This window comes from Muntiacus reevesi, chromosome 15 (genome assembly GCF_963930625.1).
Source record: "Muntiacus reevesi chromosome 15, mMunRee1.1, whole genome shotgun sequence".
In the NCBI taxonomy this organism is placed as follows: domain Eukaryota; kingdom Metazoa; phylum Chordata; class Mammalia; order Artiodactyla; family Cervidae; genus Muntiacus; species Muntiacus reevesi.
This window is the reverse complement of record NC_089263.1, coordinates 32,699,546-32,719,621: the sequence shown is the minus strand read 5'-3', so window position 1 is coordinate 32,719,621 and position 20,076 is coordinate 32,699,546. Positions and strand designations below refer to the sequence as shown.

At 45.0% G+C, this 20,076-nt stretch overlaps 2 protein-coding genes and 1 pseudogene across 2 annotated transcripts in view; 2 read left to right on the top strand and 1 right to left on the bottom strand.

The window, feature by feature from the left end:
• Positions 1–20,076, bottom strand: part of LOC136147002 (mast cell protease 1A-like) — a 124,121-nt gene that overhangs the window by 62,447 nt on the left and 41,598 nt on the right. The gene's annotated exons all lie outside the window — the stretch shown is intronic.
• On the top strand, positions 4,156–6,103 carry LOC136147465 (mast cell protease 3-like). Its single transcript, XM_065906882.1, has 5 exons — positions 4,156–4,210; positions 4,405–4,552; positions 5,039–5,174; positions 5,365–5,430; positions 5,942–6,103. Exons 1-5 carry the CDS (start codon positions 4,156–4,158, stop codon positions 6,101–6,103), a joined length of 567 nt encoding a protein of 188 aa, XP_065762954.1.
• On the top strand, positions 8,566–11,441 carry LOC136147107 (granzyme H-like; annotated as a pseudogene).

Genomic DNA, 20,076 nt, shown 5'->3' with positions numbered 1-20,076 from the left:
AGTAAAGTGTTGAGTTACCACACCAGATAAAGAATCCCACTTGCTGAGATAGTTGAGAATAGATTCCTTTGTATGCTTCACAGATGACAAAATTCCTGTTCTTTTAATGACCTCCCAGTTTTCTTGGTAAAGGACCCTTTCAAATTTCTGTAGAAAGAGATATAGGTGTGCATGTGTGTGTATATCACACACACAGATTTTTCTGTGTGTGTATCTAGTATAGATTCTTGGTGTGTGATTACCTTCAGGCTTATATCTATATCAATATATAGGCATCAATATTCTGTAACTGTAATTATTTTCAATTGCTGGCCTCTTAAGTTTAACACATCCTTACAACTCTGCATTTTTATCCCTCTCATTGTTCATTTTTTTGACATTGTATTTCATGGCTTTTTATTTCAAGTATTTGTTAACTGCCTATTGCGGATATAGATGAGTTTACTACTTTCATCTTTGACTTTCCTACTAGCTTTATAAGTGCTTGATAGCTACCCTGAAGGACGTTGTTCAGCTGCTCCGTCATGTCCAGCTCTGGGACTTCACGGGCTGCAGCATGCCAAGCTTCCCTGTCCATCACTCTCTCCCAGACATATATACCTTCATTTTTCCTTACCAATGAGACTTTTTCTTTGATAATTTTCAACTTCTAGTTGTGGTCTTTTCTTTTTCATTTAGGGAAGACCATATAACATTTCTTATAAGGCTGTCTTTGTGTTGCTGAACTAGCTTTTACATGTTGTAAAACTTTAGCTTTCTCCTTCAAATGTAGCCTGCCCAGTGGAGTACCCTTGGTTATAAGATTTTTTTTCCTTTCCTGACTAGAAATATATCATGCCAGTCCCTTCTGGCTTGCAAATTTTCTGTTGAAAAGTCTGCTGGTAGCTGCTCGTTCCCCTAAACATAACCTTTTGCTTTTCCTTTACTGATTTTAATGTTCATATTAATGTAAAATTAATATTTAATTTTTGCCATTTCAATTACAGTGTGTTACTGTAGTCATCTTTGTGTTTATCCTGTTTGGGACTGTCTGTGTTTCCTGGACCTGGACATTTCTTTCTTTTCCTGTGTTAGGGAAGTTTTCAGCTATTACGTCTTCAAATATGGTCTCTAACACTTTTCTTCTCTCTTCTCCTTCTGGGACTCCTATACTGTGAGTATCAGTATCCTTACTATTATCTCAGAGTTCTCTTAAACTGTCCTCATTAAAAATATTCTTTTTCTATCTCTCTCTCTTTTCTTTCTGTTCAGGTTGAGTGATTTCTGATGCTCTCTCTTCTATTTTCCTGATCCACTCCACTGTATCATTTACTCTACTATTGATTCCTTCTAGTGTATTTTAAATTTCAGTTATTGTACTGTTCAGTTCTGCTTGGTTCTTCTTTAGATTTTCTCTTTGTTTTTATATAGATCAACTCTTTGTGATATATGTTGCAATGATTTTTTTCCAAGTTATTGTCTGTATTTTGGTTTTGCTTATGCTTGATTTTTGAGATATAAACATCAAAAAACTGTATTTTACATATCACAATTTATTTATAAATCTCTTCTTTTAATGTTTCTGTGTTTAGAGTCATTGCTAGACCTCTAATTTTATGAAGGGATTTACCACATTTATTACTATGGTTTTTTTGGCATACATTTTCCTCATATTTTGCACTTACTCAAGTGGTTTATGTGATGCATGGCTAATTTCTTGCTCCAATATCACTTATTAAAAAGTACTATTTTTACCCAGTGATTTTTCTTTTAAATGTCACCTTAGTGTAAACTATATTTTCATGTCTGCTTGGGAATGTTTCTGGATTTTCTATTCTTTTTCTTTGGTCTGTCTGTCTGATCATGCATGGGCAACACACTGTTTTCAGAAAATACATCTTACGGGATGTTTTTTAATATCTGACTAGTCATTCCTTCATGTTATTTTCCAAATAAATTTTAGACATTAGCTAGAACTTCCTAACACTAGGAGAAAACAAAAATTTTAATTGGATTCACATTTTTATATTAACATCGGGAGAATCATTGCCTTTTTGGTGTGGTTCTACCCCATCAGAGAACTAAGACTGTCTTTCTATTTGTAAAGTCTGTTTATATATTTTTCAGGAATCCTTTAACATTTTGCTCAAATAGTGTTTCACAATTCTGGTTGTTTTATGTTTTTTGTTGCTGCTGTGACAGATTATCTTTTCAAATGTATCTTCAAACTGGTTGTTGTTCATATATGTGAAGGCTATGGCTTTCCTTTTACTTTTCAAGTAATCTCAGGTTTATGGAAAAATAGCGATTATAATACAAAAAACTTTTATTTTCCTGAACCATTTGAGAGTAAAGTTACTGACATGGTGTTCCATCAGTTCCAAAAACTTTAGAGTGCAATTTCTACAAACAAGGGACTGCTTATGCGACCACAATTCAACCATCAAATCCAGGAAATTAACATTGATGCCACCAATACCATCTAATCTTCAGACAGTAAAAAACTGGGTACCTTGCCTTAATATGTTCAATTATTTGACTAGTTCCCACAGAGATTTATAAAACAGGTCTCTTATCTTCTCCAAGTGCATCCCCTGCTCTCCCCACCCAGGCCCTGGTGATCCATGTCAGGCAGCCACTTCAAAGCAAAGCCCACCTCGCCCTATTTGCCCTGCTCTGACACATCCCACCAGATGCCCTTTTCTGTTGGAGTCCCTGAATCCTCCTTGGGCTCCTTTACCGCCTACTGGTCAACCCTTGTGTAAATACCCTCCTCACAGCCCGTGGATGTTCACTCCCTACGTAGCAGTAGTACTAATAGTCACTCAGTTGTGTCTGAGTCTCTGTGACCCCAGGCACTGTAGCCCGCCAGGCTCCCCGTCCATGGGATTCTCCAGGCAGGAATACTGGAGTGGGTTGCCATGCCCTTCTGCATTCCCTATGGAAGGCAACACTCCTCACCTCACTTGTATTCTGATATCTCATCCAGGTCGTCCAGTGCAGGGTGTCCAAGACATGTGGGATGAGGACACACCTTGGTTCACTGTGACTCTCTTGCCAGAATCACTGTTGACCATGGGCTTTGTTTCTTTAACTAAGGTGTTGTTGCTTTTTAAGAGGCTCGGGATCAAGATGTTTAGAAACAACAATTTTTTTGATTCCATGGTTTCCCCCATTTTCATGATGGGGATACGACTGCCTTTGCATGTCTCCATCCCACAGGCTCTTCTTACGTGACTGCAACAAAGGAGGTCTAGGGCCCTCCTTTTTTAACCTGGTTGAGGGGAGCTCTTGATTGCTTTAAGCAGTGGAATATGGTAGAATAGGTGCCATATTACATCAAAATCTAGGTAATGAAAAAAACACAGTTTCTAGATGGCTCACTTTTTAGGAGATGCTCACTCTAAGTAAACCAACCACTGTGTTATGAGGGAGCCATAGAATTCCATGAGGTGAGACTACTTGAGGGGCTCTTATGGAGAAAAACCAACGTGCTGAGTGGATAACCAGCACCAACCACTGGGCATCTGTGAGCAATCCTGTGATTCAGCCTCTAGGTTTCAAGCAGCCCTGATGCCAAGGTGAGTAGAGGATGCCATCCACACTGTACCCGGACCAAAATGCAGATGGGTAAAGCAATGTTGCTGTTTTTTTAAACCACTGAGTCCTTCAGTAAGTAGAATAAGCCCTCTTCAGCATCACTTTCACACCATTATGTCTATTCCACACTGTGGATCTTGTCTTATAGTCTGATCATGATGGTTTATCTCCTCTACATGAAGCAAGGAATCTCATCTCAAATATTTCTCACATTCTTGCTGAAAAAGAGGTTTCAATGCACAGTCACCCTGGTGATCTCAAATGGATCACACAAAGACTTTCTTTGATCTATCATCATGAGGCCCAGGTTTCTGGGGCTCAGGCACCTGAGGGCTTAAGGACTGGCTGATGGAACCACTATACCCTCCCTCGGCCCCCACCCCAACCAATGGATGAAAACTTTCCAGAGGCTTTAATTAAATTCAAATTCACAGTCCACTCTGACTCCAAAAAAGTGGTTTGAGGCTTTCAGAGAAGGCTCACATGATACGACCAGAGTATGGGAGGGGACAGTTCAAGGTTAAAAGACCAGAAGGAAGCAGCAGGTGCTCAGAGCTGGGCAGTCTTCCTGGAGAGATGGTCCTGTTCTTGCTCCTGGTGGCCCTTCTTCTGTCCCCTACTGGGGAGGCAGGTGAGTGATGGTCCCACCCTCAGAGGCCCAGTCCCACCCCACATGGACAGACCTGCTCAGACACTACACTCATGCACAGCCTGGGCCTGGTCCATCTAAGAAATTATCTGAACTCAGGGAAACCGTGATCCCATCTCCCCTCTTCAAACTTTGGCTCCATGAGCACAGCGGGCAGGCTGGAATCTTTCTTTCAGGGAAGATCATCGGGGGCCATGAGGCCAAGCCACACTCCCGTCCTTACATGGCATTTCTTCGGTTCAAGATTTCCGGGGAACCTCACATATGTGGGGGTTTCCTTGTGCGTGAGGACTTCGTGCTGACAGCAGCTCACTGCCTGGGAAGGTGAGGAGCAGGGCCTGGGCCTCCATGCCACTGTTGAGCCTCCCAGGGAACCCTCTTAGAGCTGCAGACCCGTGCACCCAGGTAACAGAGGAAGCGATTCAGAGGACAGGTGCACACTGGGGAGAGAGGGACAGGTCAAGGCCAGTCGCGCATGGAGGGAAGGGACAAGCAAACCTGGAACATAAGGAAGCCAAGGTTGTGGCCTGGAGCCCACAGTGCAAATGTGAGAAATTCCTGTCTTCCTTCGAGACAGCCAAGCTTGTGCAGGACTGAACACCCTCCGTGGACTCCAGGAACTACCACCCTGCCCAGGGTGCCAGGGAGCAGACAGTTTAGAGACGCTCAGCCCCAGGGCCCGTCACCTAGAATTTCGCCATACCCTCCTCCCGCCCCGCCCCAAGTTTGCCCTGTCCCAAGCTGAGCTCTTTCCCCCTGGCTGCTGGACCATATCTCCTGTAACACCCCCCCTCTCTGCTCTCTGTGCAGCTCAATTGATGTCACCTTGGGGGCCCACAACATCATGGGACAAGAGCGTACTCAGCAGGTCATCCCCGTGAGGAGAGCGTTCCCGCACCCACACTATAATGAAATTACTGGGGTCAACGACATCATGTTACTGCAGGTGGGACATGTGGCTGCATGACCCCAGGACACTTCCTTCCTGGGTTCTGCATCCCCCATGACCTCATTCCAGACCCTCCTTCTGGATGACCACTTCTGTGGTCCCAGGGCTGTGAAAAAGGCAAGCCCATGACCATCCTGCAGTCTCTGTGGGCCATCAGTAGGTAAGAATGCGTTTCCTCTGCTTTCAGCTGACGATGAAGGCAAAAATGACCACCGCTGTGAGCCCCGTCAGTCTGCCCAGGGACAGGGATACGGTGAATCCAGGGATGCTATGCAGTGTGGCTGGCTGGGGGAGTCTTGACGTGGCTATATCCTACCCAAATAAACTACAGGAGGTAGAGCTTGAAGTACAAAGGGCCGAGAAATGCGCCTCTCGCTATAAAAATTACAGCACCACCACCCAGATATGTGCAGGGGACCCAGGAAAGAGGAAGAGTTCCTTTGTGGTGAGATCCCCAGTACTATCCATGCAAAGCCTTGGTCTTTGGGTCGGGAGCCGTGGGAACGAGCTCTGTCTTGTGTCCCCAGCCTGTCCTCCTGTCCTGTCTCTGTCTGGTGTCCCTGGGGGATGGACATTGCCTCAAAGTCCCACATGGGCAGAGGCTTCCTGTGGGAGGAGGGGGATTGTCAGGGCCAGACTGAAACCTCAGGACCAACAAGACCCTTGTATCAGCCAGGGCCCCTAACAGAGACCACCCACCCCAGGGTGGCAGGGAGAACAGACCTGAAGACGGTGAGCTCAGTCCTTGCCCTCTCTGCCCACAGGGTGACTCCGGGGGCCCGCTCGTGTGTAACGGTGTGGCCCAGGGCATTGTGTCCTATGGAAAAGAGGATGGGACACCTCCACAGGTCTTCACCAGAATCTCAAGCTTTTTGCCTTGGATCCAAAAAACAATGAAACAGTACAAACTTCAGGGACCAGACTGAGGTTTCTCCAAGGACTGATCTGTCCAACTTCCCTGGGATGGAGGCACTGGGCAAAGTGGTTAGAAGCTAGGCTGCCTGAAACTTAATAAACTTCCATCTCTTGAGCAGAAATCATGGATTCCTCCTTTACTTACCTAAACACATTCATTCAGCACCTGCCATGTCTGACTTGTTTATTGTTCTGATCTGTTACTGGCTTTCGCCTCCAAGACACCACCCTGTTCCAACTCTGGAATAAAAACTCCTGCTGCACTGATAGCCAGCTCCCTCCAGTCACATGTCCCCAGTGGTAGCTGCCCTCCAGGCTGCCCGTGAGCTCCATCAGAGAAGGAGACCCCTCTCAGGAACACACGACCCTCTTCTTGGCAACCCTCGTGTTTCATCCATATGCCTTCTTCCTCGTCCACACCTACTCCCGCCCTCCCGCCCCCATCCCAGTGCCCTGGGGGAAAACAAGAGGATCCAGATTTGGAAGGAGGGCCACATGAGGTTGAGGGTTGAGGCAGGGGGACGCTTGTCCACCCTAACAGAAATGGGGGAGTTTACAAAGGTGTAGCTCACCCCATGCAGTGTCCCCTCCCTGTGTCAGAGAGGCAGAGCTCAGAAGCCTGAGAAATTTCTGGAGGCCCTCAGTATTCCTAGGCCCAGCTTGAGTGCCTGTCACAGCCCTGCCTTGGAGTCCTGGGCCCAGGGCTCTGTGCAGCCTCCGGTGTCCTGAGGGCACATCCTCCTTCAGCCCCAGGTGACCTTCAGGGAGCTCTTCCACCTTGGGCTGAGCCAGCGGCTCCCCACCTTCATCATTCCCAAGTGTGTTTGTGTATAAATATATTTATCTGCAGAGGAAACTCACTATAAAGAAAATCATTGGTTTCAAGGTATCCAAAGTTTCAGAGTATCTATAGCCTATAGTTATTGGGTACATTTCTTCCTGTATTTTTTTTTTTTATCAATTGCTGAAGTTTTGATACAAGGTTCAGAAAAGCAACCTCAGTTTTAAAACATGCAGCTTAGAGAGAGCTTAAGAGAAGTGGTTTGCTGAACATTTGAATGCAGAGTAAGCTTCAAATTGCACAATGTGTTCTGGTAGAAAGTAACACATACTCATAAAAAGATATTCCTCATAAATAGAGCATATTCAACATGGTGCAAGTGTGCTAAGTTACTTCAGCTGTTTCTGATTCTTTGTGACCCTAAGGAATGTCACCCTCCAGGCTCCTCTGCTCATTCATCACAGAAAGACAACTAAATACAGAACTTATGGGTAAGAAAAGTAAACGAAGTGCAGTTCCACCACCCCCAGGTCATCATTAATGCTTAAGCATATTTCCTTCCACTGTTTTTCTATTTATTCATAAGATGCTCTTGCTTCAACTCACTTGGGATTGGGTTGTTTAGAGCTCCTCATGCCATCCTTTCCATTCCTCTTTCTTCTGTCCTCATACTGGTGAGAGTGTTGGGGTCATCTGCATGCTTAGGATGGCCTGGCCCAGAGACATCTGAGATGTGGCTCTCTGGACTCTGGACAGGGAATACTTAGTGGGGAGTAAGTATTAGATGACTGGCATCTGTTTCCCATTCACCACTCATCAGTCACCAAAATTTCTGGAGAGGAAGCCCCTCCTGACTCACAAACACCCTGATTCAGGTGGGACAGCTCCCATGTGAGCTTGAGGGGTGCTGGATACCTCAGCACAACATAATCATGTCCCTCATTGCCGAAGGACCCAGTGACGGGTTTTTTCTGGTTCAGTGAATATCAAGTTCAGGACTTTCATTCAGAATTTTGGGATAAGAAAGGCTCTCTTTTTTACAGAATACTTATATTTAAACAGGAGATTCTAAATCCTCCAAAAATGTGAGGCTAGAACCCTGGCAAAATAGGAGATGGGGTTGATGTTTGGGGCACTTGGATGAGTCCAGGTCTCTCTGCTCCTAAAGCAAGTCCAGTCTCTGCCTCACACTCGGCCCCAAGTAGAGCCCCACGCCATAGTCCTCACCCACGTGATCTCTACTCACAGATTCTAGGTCTCCTCTGGCCCCCAAGCTTCTCAAGTACAGGAGCCATGTCTCTGTTATCCCTGCAGCTCAACTATTGGGTAATCCTTCATGCTTTCCCTAGAATCGAAGAAGACCCAAGAGGGGAGAAATGAAGACACTCTTGCTTCAGTCACTGAGGGCCTCTGGGACCCAGCTACTCCCCTGGCTGCACCCCAGCCTCCGCTTTCTTGTTTTTCCTCTTGCTTTGTGACTCAGCAGTGGGAGTACAAGTGTGGTGACCATCGTTTTCACCTATCCCACAGCAGAGAACATGGGCACACGTGGCGTGCTCACACCCACCTGGGGTGATGCACAGCTCTGGGAGGTCTGTGGGGTCACTGAGCCTCCGCTCCTTCCTTCCTCTATGCTTTGTGTCTGAAAGGGAGAAACCCCACCAGCTGTGACCTGGGCAGACCTTCTGGAAGATGCAGCTACTCCTGCTCCTGATGGCCTTTCTTCTGCCTCCCGAGCTGGGACAGGTGAGTGACCATCCCCATTCCTGACAGGGTCGCCCATCTCACTAAACCTCCCTCAGTCCTGGCCCTTCTGCTCAGCTCCAATGTCTGAACCAGCTCCCATCCCAACCAGGACTACACGTTCGATGCTTCATAGACACTCAGCAAGGATGGATGGTAGGAAGCAAGCTTTCACTAAAAGCTTTGTAGCGCTCAGCCTCTCTCTCACCACTAGTAAAGTGGGTTGTGAATTTGGTGGAGGATGTGAAGCTACAAAACACAAGTAAGAAAATTCCTCACTCCAGCCAGGAAAGGACAACTCAGACCAACAATACCCAGTACGGGAGTTGTCAGTGGACCCAGCTTAAGAACCAGAGAAATTTGTCCGTTTGCCCCACCCTGCACTCCTGCCCAGGAGAGGAGCCCAGGGTGTGATTGGTCAAAAATGGCTAGATGACAGCACCCAAAGCTCTCTGGGTGTCGTTACTCTTCCCCAGGCCCCAAGCAGTTCATTTTCTGCCCCACTGTCTTTGGCAGGGTCCTCACCCATCACTGTGGTCTTAAACCCCACCAGTACTATCACCACCAAACCTCAGCCAAAAGCTAATTGGAGGCCTTTCACAGGTGCTGTCAAGAGATGTTTAGTGAGATCCTGGGATGCATTATGCCCTAGGATTTGAGGATTTTACAAAACCCAACTCCATAATCTCATAGGTGGATTATTAGAAAATAGCACCAATCAGGATGTTAGCAGAGGCTCAGAGGGTCCAGGAGACACCATGAGAATAAGGGCTCATCGGGGGTCCCATCCATGAACTTCTGGGCTCCATCCTCTGGAAGGCAGTCTCGGGCCCCTCCATAAGTTTGTGGGAGTCAGGGCGCGGAGAACAATACTGAGGTTTGGGGATCAGGAAAGGTTATCCCACTGCAGTGAGACCCTGGGGGACTCTCCCTTACTGTCTGTTGGGCACCGTGACCCACCTTGACTGCCACCTTCCCGAACCTCCCTTCTAACCATTGCCTCTCCCATCTCCCCATATTTCAGCCTTTTCTTTCAGAGGAGATCACTGGGGGCCACAAGGCCAAGCCCCATTCCCGCCCCTACATGGCTTTGCTTCAGTTTCTGGGTGAGAAGAGTTGGAAGAGGTGTGGCGGTGTCCTCACACAAAAGGACTTTGTTCTGACGGCTGCTCACTGCGGAGGGAGGTGACGGGCAGTAGCCAGCCAGCCTTCCTGATGCCTGGACAGGGACCCGTCCTCTCCCCAGGAGCTGAGCCCAGGGGGACCCCTCCTTCACCCCAGGATCCTGGGAATCAGGACAAGAGCTCATCAAACAAGCCATCTTATGAGCAGGACTAGGGTGATGAAAGGCTGAGAAACAGGACAGGTAAGTTTTGAGGTCAGTGGGTCGGAGGTGAGAACAAGAGACAGGGTTGAGAAGGGCTGACCCACAGTGGCCAAATAAAGCATCAGAGAAGGATGAGAGTGTGCATGAGAGCCAAACCCAAGCTCAGAGTCCCTTCGCAATATTGCTGAGAAAGCTCCCGGGAGCCCTGCCCTCATGTCACCGAGAAGCACAGGGCCCAGGGTCACTCAGCCCCAGGACCCTCTGTCACCTCAATTTCCCCTCAGCGGCTGCCCCGCCTGGTGTCAGCTGCCTGTCACAGCTCCTGGGCTGTATCTCCGGTGACCCCATGATCCCCACACCCCTGCTCTGCCCTCCGTGCAGCTCAATGAGCGTCACCCTGGGGGCCCACAACATCAAACAGCAGGAGAGGACCCAGCAGGTCATCCAGGTGAGGAGAGCCATCCGCCACCCAGAATATAATCCTAAGACCTTCTCCAATGACATCATGCTACTGCAGGCAAGGAAAACGCCCCTCTGGCCCTGCCCCCCTGAGATCAGATCATTGCCCTCCCAGGAGCTCCTGCCCCTTTCCTCCTTCCCATCCTGGCCGCCTGACCAGTCTCAGGGGGAGAGGTGAGAGATGGGGTCCATGCAGCCTCATCATGACATCCAGGCCAGAGGACCACCGGCTGAGCCGGACTCTTGTCTCTTCCCACCAGCTGGAGAGAAAGGCCAAGCAGACGTCAGCTGTGAAGCCCCTTAGTCTGCCCAGGGCCAAGGCCCGGGTGGGGCCAGGACAGTTTGCAATCTGGCCGGCTGGGGCCAGGTGGCCCTGGGCTCCCCAGCCACCTCCTTGTATGAGGCAGAGCTGACGGTGCAGGCGGATCGGGTGTGCGAAACCCTCTACCCCAGCCACTACAGCCGGGCCACCCAGATTTGTGTCGGGGACCCAAGGAAGGTGAAGACCGGCTTCAAGGTCAGTTTTCCCGCATCCAAGCACACAGACCCAGGAGGTATGCGTAGGGCAGAGTCTGTATCTTCATCCACAGCTGAGAGCTTTGGCAGCCTGTTCCTTGAATCCAATGTTCTGCTCTTATTTCCAAGTGTGTCAGGAAGCATCAGTCATCCCACAGCTGTCTTATCACCAGAGATTCCAGGAGAGAATTGACTGAAAGGTAGACTTGACTCCAGCTGCTAAGAACAGTCAGAGTCAGGCTGGAGCCCCAGGACCGGGAGGTGACCAGGCCTCCCTGGGCCTGGGTCTTCCCCACGGCCCCTGACTGAGACCACCCAGCCGGGCGGCAGGGAAGACAGAACCCCAAGGAGGCCTGCTCAGCCCTTATCTCTGCCCACAGGGTGACTCCAGTGGACCCCTCATGTGTAAAAAGTGGTCCATGGTACTTTCTCCTATGGAACGATGAATGGGATACCTCCAGGAGTCTTCACCCAGGTCTCACACTTCCTGCCCTGGATAAAGAGAGCAATGAAGTGCCTCTAACAGCAGCTTGAGACTGACCTTTGTCTGCACTGACCATTGTCCTGGGCCAGCAGCAAGAATCCCATAGGGAATGGCAGTGGGATCACAGGGCCACAATAAATGGGATCTCTAAAGCGATGGGGACTGAATTTCTAATTATTCATGGAAACACTTCAATACATAACCACGCTGCTCCAAGACACCCTCTGCTGTCAGTTCTGGGTTTTACTTCCTCCTTCCTCCCTCGTCCTCTGCTGCTGCTAAGTCACTAAGTCGTGTCCACTCTTTTCGATCCCCAAACTGTGGCTGCCAGGCTCCTCGGTCCATGGGATTTTCCAGGCAAAAACACTGGAGTGGGTTGCCACTTCCGTCTCCAGGGGATCTTCCCGACCCAGGGATCGAATCTGCATCTCTTGAGTCTCCTGCTTGGCAGGCAATTCTTTCCCACTAAGCCACCCTGGCCCTCACTCCTCCCTAAATCCAATGCTGTCTGTATAGAATCTCATTGATTCCTCAATGAGAAATCATTGAGAAAATGATTTGGTGCTTAGCCAAAGCAAGATAATCTCTCTGGTGCTTAGCCTTCCACCAGGGATGAATCTAAAGGGCAATTCATTATAAAGGACAGACTCTCCCCCAAAATGGTCCTCTCTGGGTGTTAGAAATTTCTTTCCTTCTCTAAGCCAAGCACTGTCACCAACCCCTCAACAATTTAGCAAAGCGCAGGTCAGAGGAAGGAGAATAACTCCAGGGACCCAGCAGGGCAGGGGGCCATCCATGGGCACTCGGATTCCTGTTTCCAGGGCATCTCTCTCTCCTGTGAGGGCGGGCTGCTCCCACACCGGGACTGCCTAGACCTTAGATGTTCCCATGACGGCCCTCAGCCTCACCCAGGCCCTATCTCCACACCCTGCCCCAGGCCCAACACGAGACACAGTCAACCTTGCTCCCTGCGTGCCATCCCACCCCAGCCCCTGTTCTCTGCCCGAGTGCCCCAGCCACCGGCTCCTTTCCCTTCCAGCTCACCTGGCTTTGAGCCACCCTTCCTCTCATCTCCCTAACAGAATCCTCCTCCTCACGTGTCCCTGCCATACCTAACCTCCCAACCAGTACCTTCTGCTTATCAGAGTGCCAGGACCCACCTCCCACCTGGGAAGGGCCACCTCAGGGCCTGGGTCCAGCCCAACATCCCCCAGGGGCTCAACCACCACCAAGGCCTGTTGGGGTACTGAGGCCTCAGCCCTCAGCCTGGCTGGCTTTGGGCCTCTGCCTCCCCCTGCTGGCAACCGGGTTATGGCAGCCTTGTGAACCCAGGGGTCCAGGGCCACTGGGCGGGGAAGTACCACGTTGCCATCCATCAGTAGAGCAAGTATTGATCCTCCTCTTTGTGCCAGAACATAACAAGCTCTGCCTCTGCCATCAGGAAATGTTTAGTGGTGAGAAACTTCCTTTAACTTTCCGTGGTGCCTCTCCTTCCACAAGGAAGTTCAGTTTTGGCACAGGTAGACCTGTATTTGGAATCTGGAAGAAATCTTGTCTTGAAAATAATTACTTTCTCTGTATTTTAGATAGACTGTACATTCAAGTTTCACATGCATAATCTTGTTTGATTCCAGAAGGGCAGTGTGAAGTTAGGAGAGGCTTGGAGACCCACAGGTCCTGGGGTTTCCAATCTGTGCTCCATGGAGTCCTTGTCTGAAGGGGAGGGAGGGAAGAGACCCCTGGAGCTGCCTCTTTTGTTATCTTACATGTGAAAGAATGAACCTCAGTTTGCAAATCTACAAGATGCCACATTTAAACAGGAAGACAGTTCATTGTGACCCAGATATCTTGAATCCTTTAAACAGCGCCACCAGTGAATTGAGAATGATAGAACACATCAAATTCCTGGTAACTGGGCAAACACTGAATTGAGTGAGAAGAGAAGAAATTTCACAACAACAAAAAGAAACACAGCAAAGAGAAGGAGCTTCACTAGAAATAACAAACCACATGAATATGAGAAGCAAAATCCAGCATATCGAAAACTAAGGTGAAAAACAAATACACACTTATTTTTCACCCAAGACCATCCCTACATCCACCTGCCAAGTCTTCCCTGAGGCTCACAGTACCAGCACAGGCACAGGTGAGCAAAGAGCTGAACGTATGCATGAAGGTGAACCAGAGAAGGGTAAGGAGTGCATGAGCCAGGGGACAACTTTGGGTCCCCGCAGTAAATGATGACACTTTTCAGAGATGTCTTCACAAAAGGAATGTAGAGAGCCCAGAAAGCCAGTCATGAAGAACTCCACAGAAGCCCAGAGAGTCAGGCAGAGTGGCCAGGGTTATCCACCACCCCAGGCAAGGATGTGTGCCCTTGAGAGGCAGTGCCAGACGAATTAGTCTTCCCCCTTACACCTGATGGAATCATTTAGCATAATATGGGATATATTAGGAAGAAAAACGATTACCTTTCAATGCCGTAGTGTCATGATCATGGGACTGCTTGAGGCTATATATTTCCTAAAAATGATTTCCAAATATTTTTACATTATTTCTTTCTTTGATCTAGTGATTTTTATTTCTAAGATTTTAACCTACATAAGATCTAAAATGTGTGTGTGTGTGTGTATGTGTAGGGGGGTTACTCACATAAATGTTCATCATACCATTGTTTAATAATAGACCTCAAATTAGAATCAGTATTAATGTCTAAAATAGCTAGATGGCAAAATATGGCATGCCTGCAATATATATTATGCAGTCGTTATTTTCTACATTTTCCACTACTCTGGAAAACCAAGCTAAGAAAACAAAAGAAAAAAAATAGGCAGAGAAAACAAAAGAAAGCAAACTAGGCTGAGAATATTAATAGGAAAATCATTTAAATAACTGAATAAACACTTGGGGAAAAGTGAAAGCTCACTAATTAATTAATGAAACTTGAAATATTAATGATCTTTACTTATGTGATTGGAAAGGATTGACACAAACGATACTAGTGAGATTTAGAATAGACACTGAGAAAATGCAGTTTAACACCTTGTATGCAAATATCCTTTAAAAAAGAAACGAAGAATCTGATGTCGCCATCAACTCTACCAGGAAAAGTGCAGAAGGTAATGCCCAAAAAAGTTACACAGGTCAAATCTTAAGAAATACTAATTAACCCAGAAATAAATGGGGATTTGCTTTTTAGAATTTTTCATCACTTTGAACACAGTGGAAATTTTAAAGTCATGATATAGAATTACAATTGCCACATGAAAGAATGGTCACTAGATTTAAGTCAAAAGCAGATTAAGAGCTGTACATACTAAAGTCAAGTTTTGCTTATACGTACATTTTCCTTTTTGGCTTTTTCCCTTCCTACACAACCATTTATCTAATTTTTCTACAACATTTGTGTATAATTTAGATAAGTGTCTTTTTAAAAATATGAATGAGATTCTAAAATGATCTTCACTAACAGTTTCTTTAATCAAATGAGGAAAATGTTTGTTGAATGAACTATAGGATTCAAAACTGAACATATTGTAACCACACCTATAAAAAATAAACATGTGAAAAACCTGGATGGAAATAGATCTGTTAACAGTAGTCAGTTAAAGGATGCATTTAAGGCTAACATTTTTCTTATTTTTCCTCTTAATTTATTCACTATTTTAAAATGTATCGTTCACAAAATAATTGTATTTTTAAAAATTCCATGTTAGAAAAGGCAGGATTAAGTAAGCTGGAAGATGTGTTAGTTAAGATAACCGACCCCTCTAACAGGTCACTTTTAGCACATCACGGTTGGCGCAATAGAATCCTCCCTCTTGCTCACTGACCGTCCCAAGTGAGCATTCCTGGTGAGCAGTGCCCACGTTCACTCTCAAGTGTCCTGGTTTGGGCAATAAATTACATGGTCAGCCCAAAGTTAAGGGATCCAGACTCGGTCCCCTAAAGACGCTTTCAAGCTCCCCATGTTCATCTGTGCCAAACCCGGAAAGGGAAGACACTAGATGGTCAAGCGTGGGAGTTGCTCCAGCTCTGCATGGGGCTCATGGCACTTCATTTACCCCTCGTTTGCTATGACAGTGACCGAGGCACAGCTCCACTCAAGGGAGATGAACGGCACAGTTCACCCACGTCCCCGGAACACAGGGACATACGGTCTGGTTTTGCTAAACTGCCAGATCTTCTCTACCCCAGCACTTAATACTGTTTGCTGTTTAGAAGGATCATGGCCCTCCATTTTTTTCTGCTTATTTTTATAGAAAAATCAGATTTAATTAGATAAATTTTCATTTATTTGTTTTTGCTTTTAGGTTTTTATGTCTTTTTAATGAAGTGCCATTGATTTACATTATTTGTTGTAGGTGTATAGCATAAGGATTCAGTATTTTGCAGATTATACTCCATGTAAAGTTATACAAGATAATGGCTATAACTTCCTGTGCTGTACAATATATCCTTGTTGCATATCTATTTTGTATACAGTGGTTTGTGGCTCTTAGTCACATACCCCTACATGCCTCTCCCCTGCCCTCTCTCCTTTGCTAACCACTAGTTTGATTTTCATATCTGTGAGCCTGTTTCAACTTTGCATATACATGCACTTGGAATATTTTTTAGATTCCTCATATAAGTGATACATAGAATTTTTCTTCTAAATTGTTTCACTAATCTTGATATTATCTCGATTCATCCACATTGCTACAAATGGTGGAATTTCATTCTTTTTATGGCCAAGTAATACTCCATTGTATAGGTATACCACATTTTCTGTATCCATTCATTTGTTAATCAGCACTTGGACTTCTTCCAAATATCGGCTATTGTAAGTTGTGCAGGGGTACATGTCCCTTTTCGATTAGTGTTTTGTTTTTTCTGGATATATATCCAAGATTAGAAATGTTGGGTCATATGGAAGTTCTGTTTTTATCTTGTTGAGGAACTTTCACACTGCTTTCCATAACGGCTGTACCAGCTTACATCCCCACTTACAGTGGAGGAGGGTTCCCTGTTCTCCATGTCGCCTCCAGCGTTTGTTATTTGTGTACTTCTCTATGATAGCCATTTTTTGCAGGTATGAGGTGACATGTTATTGCTGTTTTGATTTACATTTCTGTCATAATTAGTGATGTTGAGTATCTTTTCATGTGACAATTAGTCATTTGTATGTCTTCTTTGGGGGAAAATAACGTCTATTCGGGTCTTCTGCCCATTTCTTGATTTGGTTAGTGGTTTTTTCGCTATGAGTTGTTTGTATATTTTGGATACTAATCCCATGTCAATTATCACTGGCAAATATTTTTTCCCATTTCATAGGTTGCCTTTTCTTTTGTTTAGTTTGTTTTGTTTGCTATGCAGAAGTTTTTATGTTTAATTAGGTCCCATTTCTTTATTTTTGCTTATATTTCTTTTGCTTTAGAAGATAAATCCAAAAAAATATTGTTACAATAGACAGTGTTCTGCCTATGTTCTCTTCTATGAGTTTTATGGTTTCAGTTCTTCCATTTGGGTCTGTAAACCATTTTGAGTTTATTTCTATATATGGTATGAGGAAGTATCTTATCTCGCCTTTTTATTTTACACGTAGCTGTCCAATTTTCCCAGCAACACTTGTTGAAAAGCTTGTCTTTCTCCATTGCAGTCTTGCCTCTCTTGTCGTAGATTAATGGACCATAGGTGCATGGGCTCTATGTCCTTCATTGATCTGTATGTCTGTTTTTATACTAGTAGCATGCTTCCCAGGTGGCAGAGTGATAAAGAACCCACTTGCCAATTCAGGAGATGCAGGAGACCTGTATTTGGTCCCTGGGTTGGGAAGATTCCCTAGAGGAGGAAATGGCAACCCGCATTGTATTCTTGCCTGGGAAATCCCATGGACAGAGGAGCCTGGCGGCCTACCATCCATAGAGTCACAAAGAATCAGACATGACTGACTAAGGCAAGAAACACCATGCTATTTGGATTGCTGTAGTTTTGTAGAGCAGTCTGAAGTCAGGGAGGATGGTAACTCCCAACTTTGCTATTCTTTCCTCAAGATTGCCTTGGCAATTTGGGGTCTTTTGTGGTTCCATGTAAATTTTAAGGTTATTTTTTCTGGTTCTCTGGAAAATGTCATGGGTATTTTGATAAGGATTGCATTAAGTCTGTAGATTGCTTTGGGCAGTAAGGTCATTTTAACAATATTAATCCTTCTGCACTAAGAGCATCAGATATTTTTCCATTTCTTTTTATCATCTCCAATTTCCTTCATCAATGTATTATAGTTTACTTCCTTGGATAAGTTTATTCCTTAATTTTATTCTTTTTGATCCTATGGAATTGCATCTATTCTAAATAGATTAAAATTGCTTCCTATTTTAAATAGGATGGTTTTATTTTCTCTTCATGATAGTTAATCACTGGTGTGTAGAAAAGCAACAGATTTCTGTGTATTAATCTTGTATCCTGCAACTATGCCAAATTCATTTATTAATTCTAATAGTTTGGGGATGGAGACTTTAGGGTTTCTATATAAAGTATCTTGTCATCTGCAGTTTTACTTCTTCACTTCCAATTTAGAAGCTTTTCTCACCCCTTGTCTTATGCTGTGACTGATACTGCCAACACTATGTTAAATAGTAATGGGCATTCTCAGCTGAGTTTGTCATAAATGACCTTTATTGTGTTGAGAGATGTTCCTTGTATACCCACTTTGCTAAGAGTTTATCATCAATGGGTGTTGAATTTTGTCAAGTGATTCTTCTTCATCTATTGAGATGATCATGTGATTTTTTCTGTACTTTTGATAACATGGTGTATCACACCCATTGGTTTGGGAATGATGAATTGTCCTTGTGTCCCTGGAATAAACTTAACTTGATCACAATATATGATCCTTCTTATATGTTATTGGATATAGTTTGTTGATATTTTGTTAAGCATTTTCAAATCTATATTCATCAAAGCTACTGGCCTAAAATTTCTTTTTCTTTTTTGTAGCACCTTTGTCTGGATTTGGTAATAAGGTAATGGTGCTCTCAGGCTTCCCTGGTGGCTCAGACAGTGAAGAATCTGTCTGCAATGCAGCAGACCCAGGTTTGATCCCTGGGTCAGGAAGATCCTCTGGAAAAGGGAATGGCAACCCGCTCCAGTATTTTTGCCTGGAGAATTCCATGGACAAAGGAGCCTGGCGAGCTACAGTCCATGGTGTCACAAAGAGTCGGACACGGCTGAGCAACTAACACTTTCACTTCACTTTCAATGATGCCCTCATGCAATGAGTTTGGGAGTTTATCTTCCTCTTTAAACTTTTGGAATAGCTTGAGAAAGATAGGTATTAACTCCTAATTATATGTTTGGTATAATAATCTTGTGAAGTTGTCTGGTCCTGGATTTTGATTGCTAGGAGTGTTTTTATTGAGAAACTTGATTTCACTACTAGTAATCAGTCTGCTCAAATTATCCATCTCTTCTTGACTCAGTCTTGGCAAGTTGTATCTTTCTAGAAATTTGTCCATTTCTTCTACGTTGACCAATTTGTTGGCATATAGCTGTTTGTGGTATTCTCTTATGATCTTTTGTATCTCTGTGATGCCAGTTGCTATTTCTCCTCTTTCATTTCTTATTTTGTTTACTTGGGTCCTCTCTCTCTTCTTCTTGGTGAGTCTGGCTAAAAGTTTATGAATTTTGTTTGTCCCTTCAAAAAAATCAGCTGTTGTTTACATTGATTTTATTTCCATTATTTGTTTTCACTGCTTTATTTCCTCTCTGGTTTTATTATTTCCCTCCTTCTCCTGACTTTGGACTTTGTTCTTCTTTTTCAAACGCCTTTTGATGATCGGCAGCTTTACTTATTTGAGATGCTTCTTATCTTTTGAGGAAAGCCCGTGTTGCACTGGAATCCCCTCTTAGAATTGCTTTTGCTGCGTCTCAGATTCTGGAGTGCTATGTTTCCATTTCGTTTGTCTTTCATTGCACATGTGGCGGGAAGACAGTCATAGAGCAACACAAGCTGATCAGTTAAAGCATCCCCAAGGAGCTTCCAAAACATCCTTCCTTCTAAGTGATTTTAAGGCAGCCCTGAGGATTTCCAGAATGCTTCAGGAGTACACGGGTCTCCTACAAAGTCAAGACTAACTACGTTGGTTTCTGACCAAAGCAGCAGCAAAAAGAGGGAAGGGGAGGTGACCCAGCACCACCGGACAAGTGCCTGCCCAGAAGACTTGGACTGTTGGTGGTGTTTGGAGCCAGGAAGGACATGGGAAACACCCGATCTAGTGTTCCAACATCCCAGAGGGGAAAAATACATTATAACTGACGGAAATGTAATAAAACAGCCCAAAGTGGATGTAACCAGCTATGGATATTGTGAAACATATCACCATCCTATTTACTCAAACATCACTTTCAGTCCAGTTCAGTCACGTTTCATTAAAATACAAAATAAAAGCCTACGTACCTCTCTCTACCATCATATATCCCCTCTCTACCCAAATGGTCTCTCTAATCCCTAAACTCTGGCTTTTGTTTCTCTCTACTTTGATGTCTAAGTCATCATTCCATTTATTAAGGATTGTATTTATTAATACTTCTGTATACAGCATTGAAAATATTTACCTATTATAAAGTTATCATTACATTTTCAAATACACATTTGGATCCATAGTCTACATAAAACAGACTATTGGATATGGTG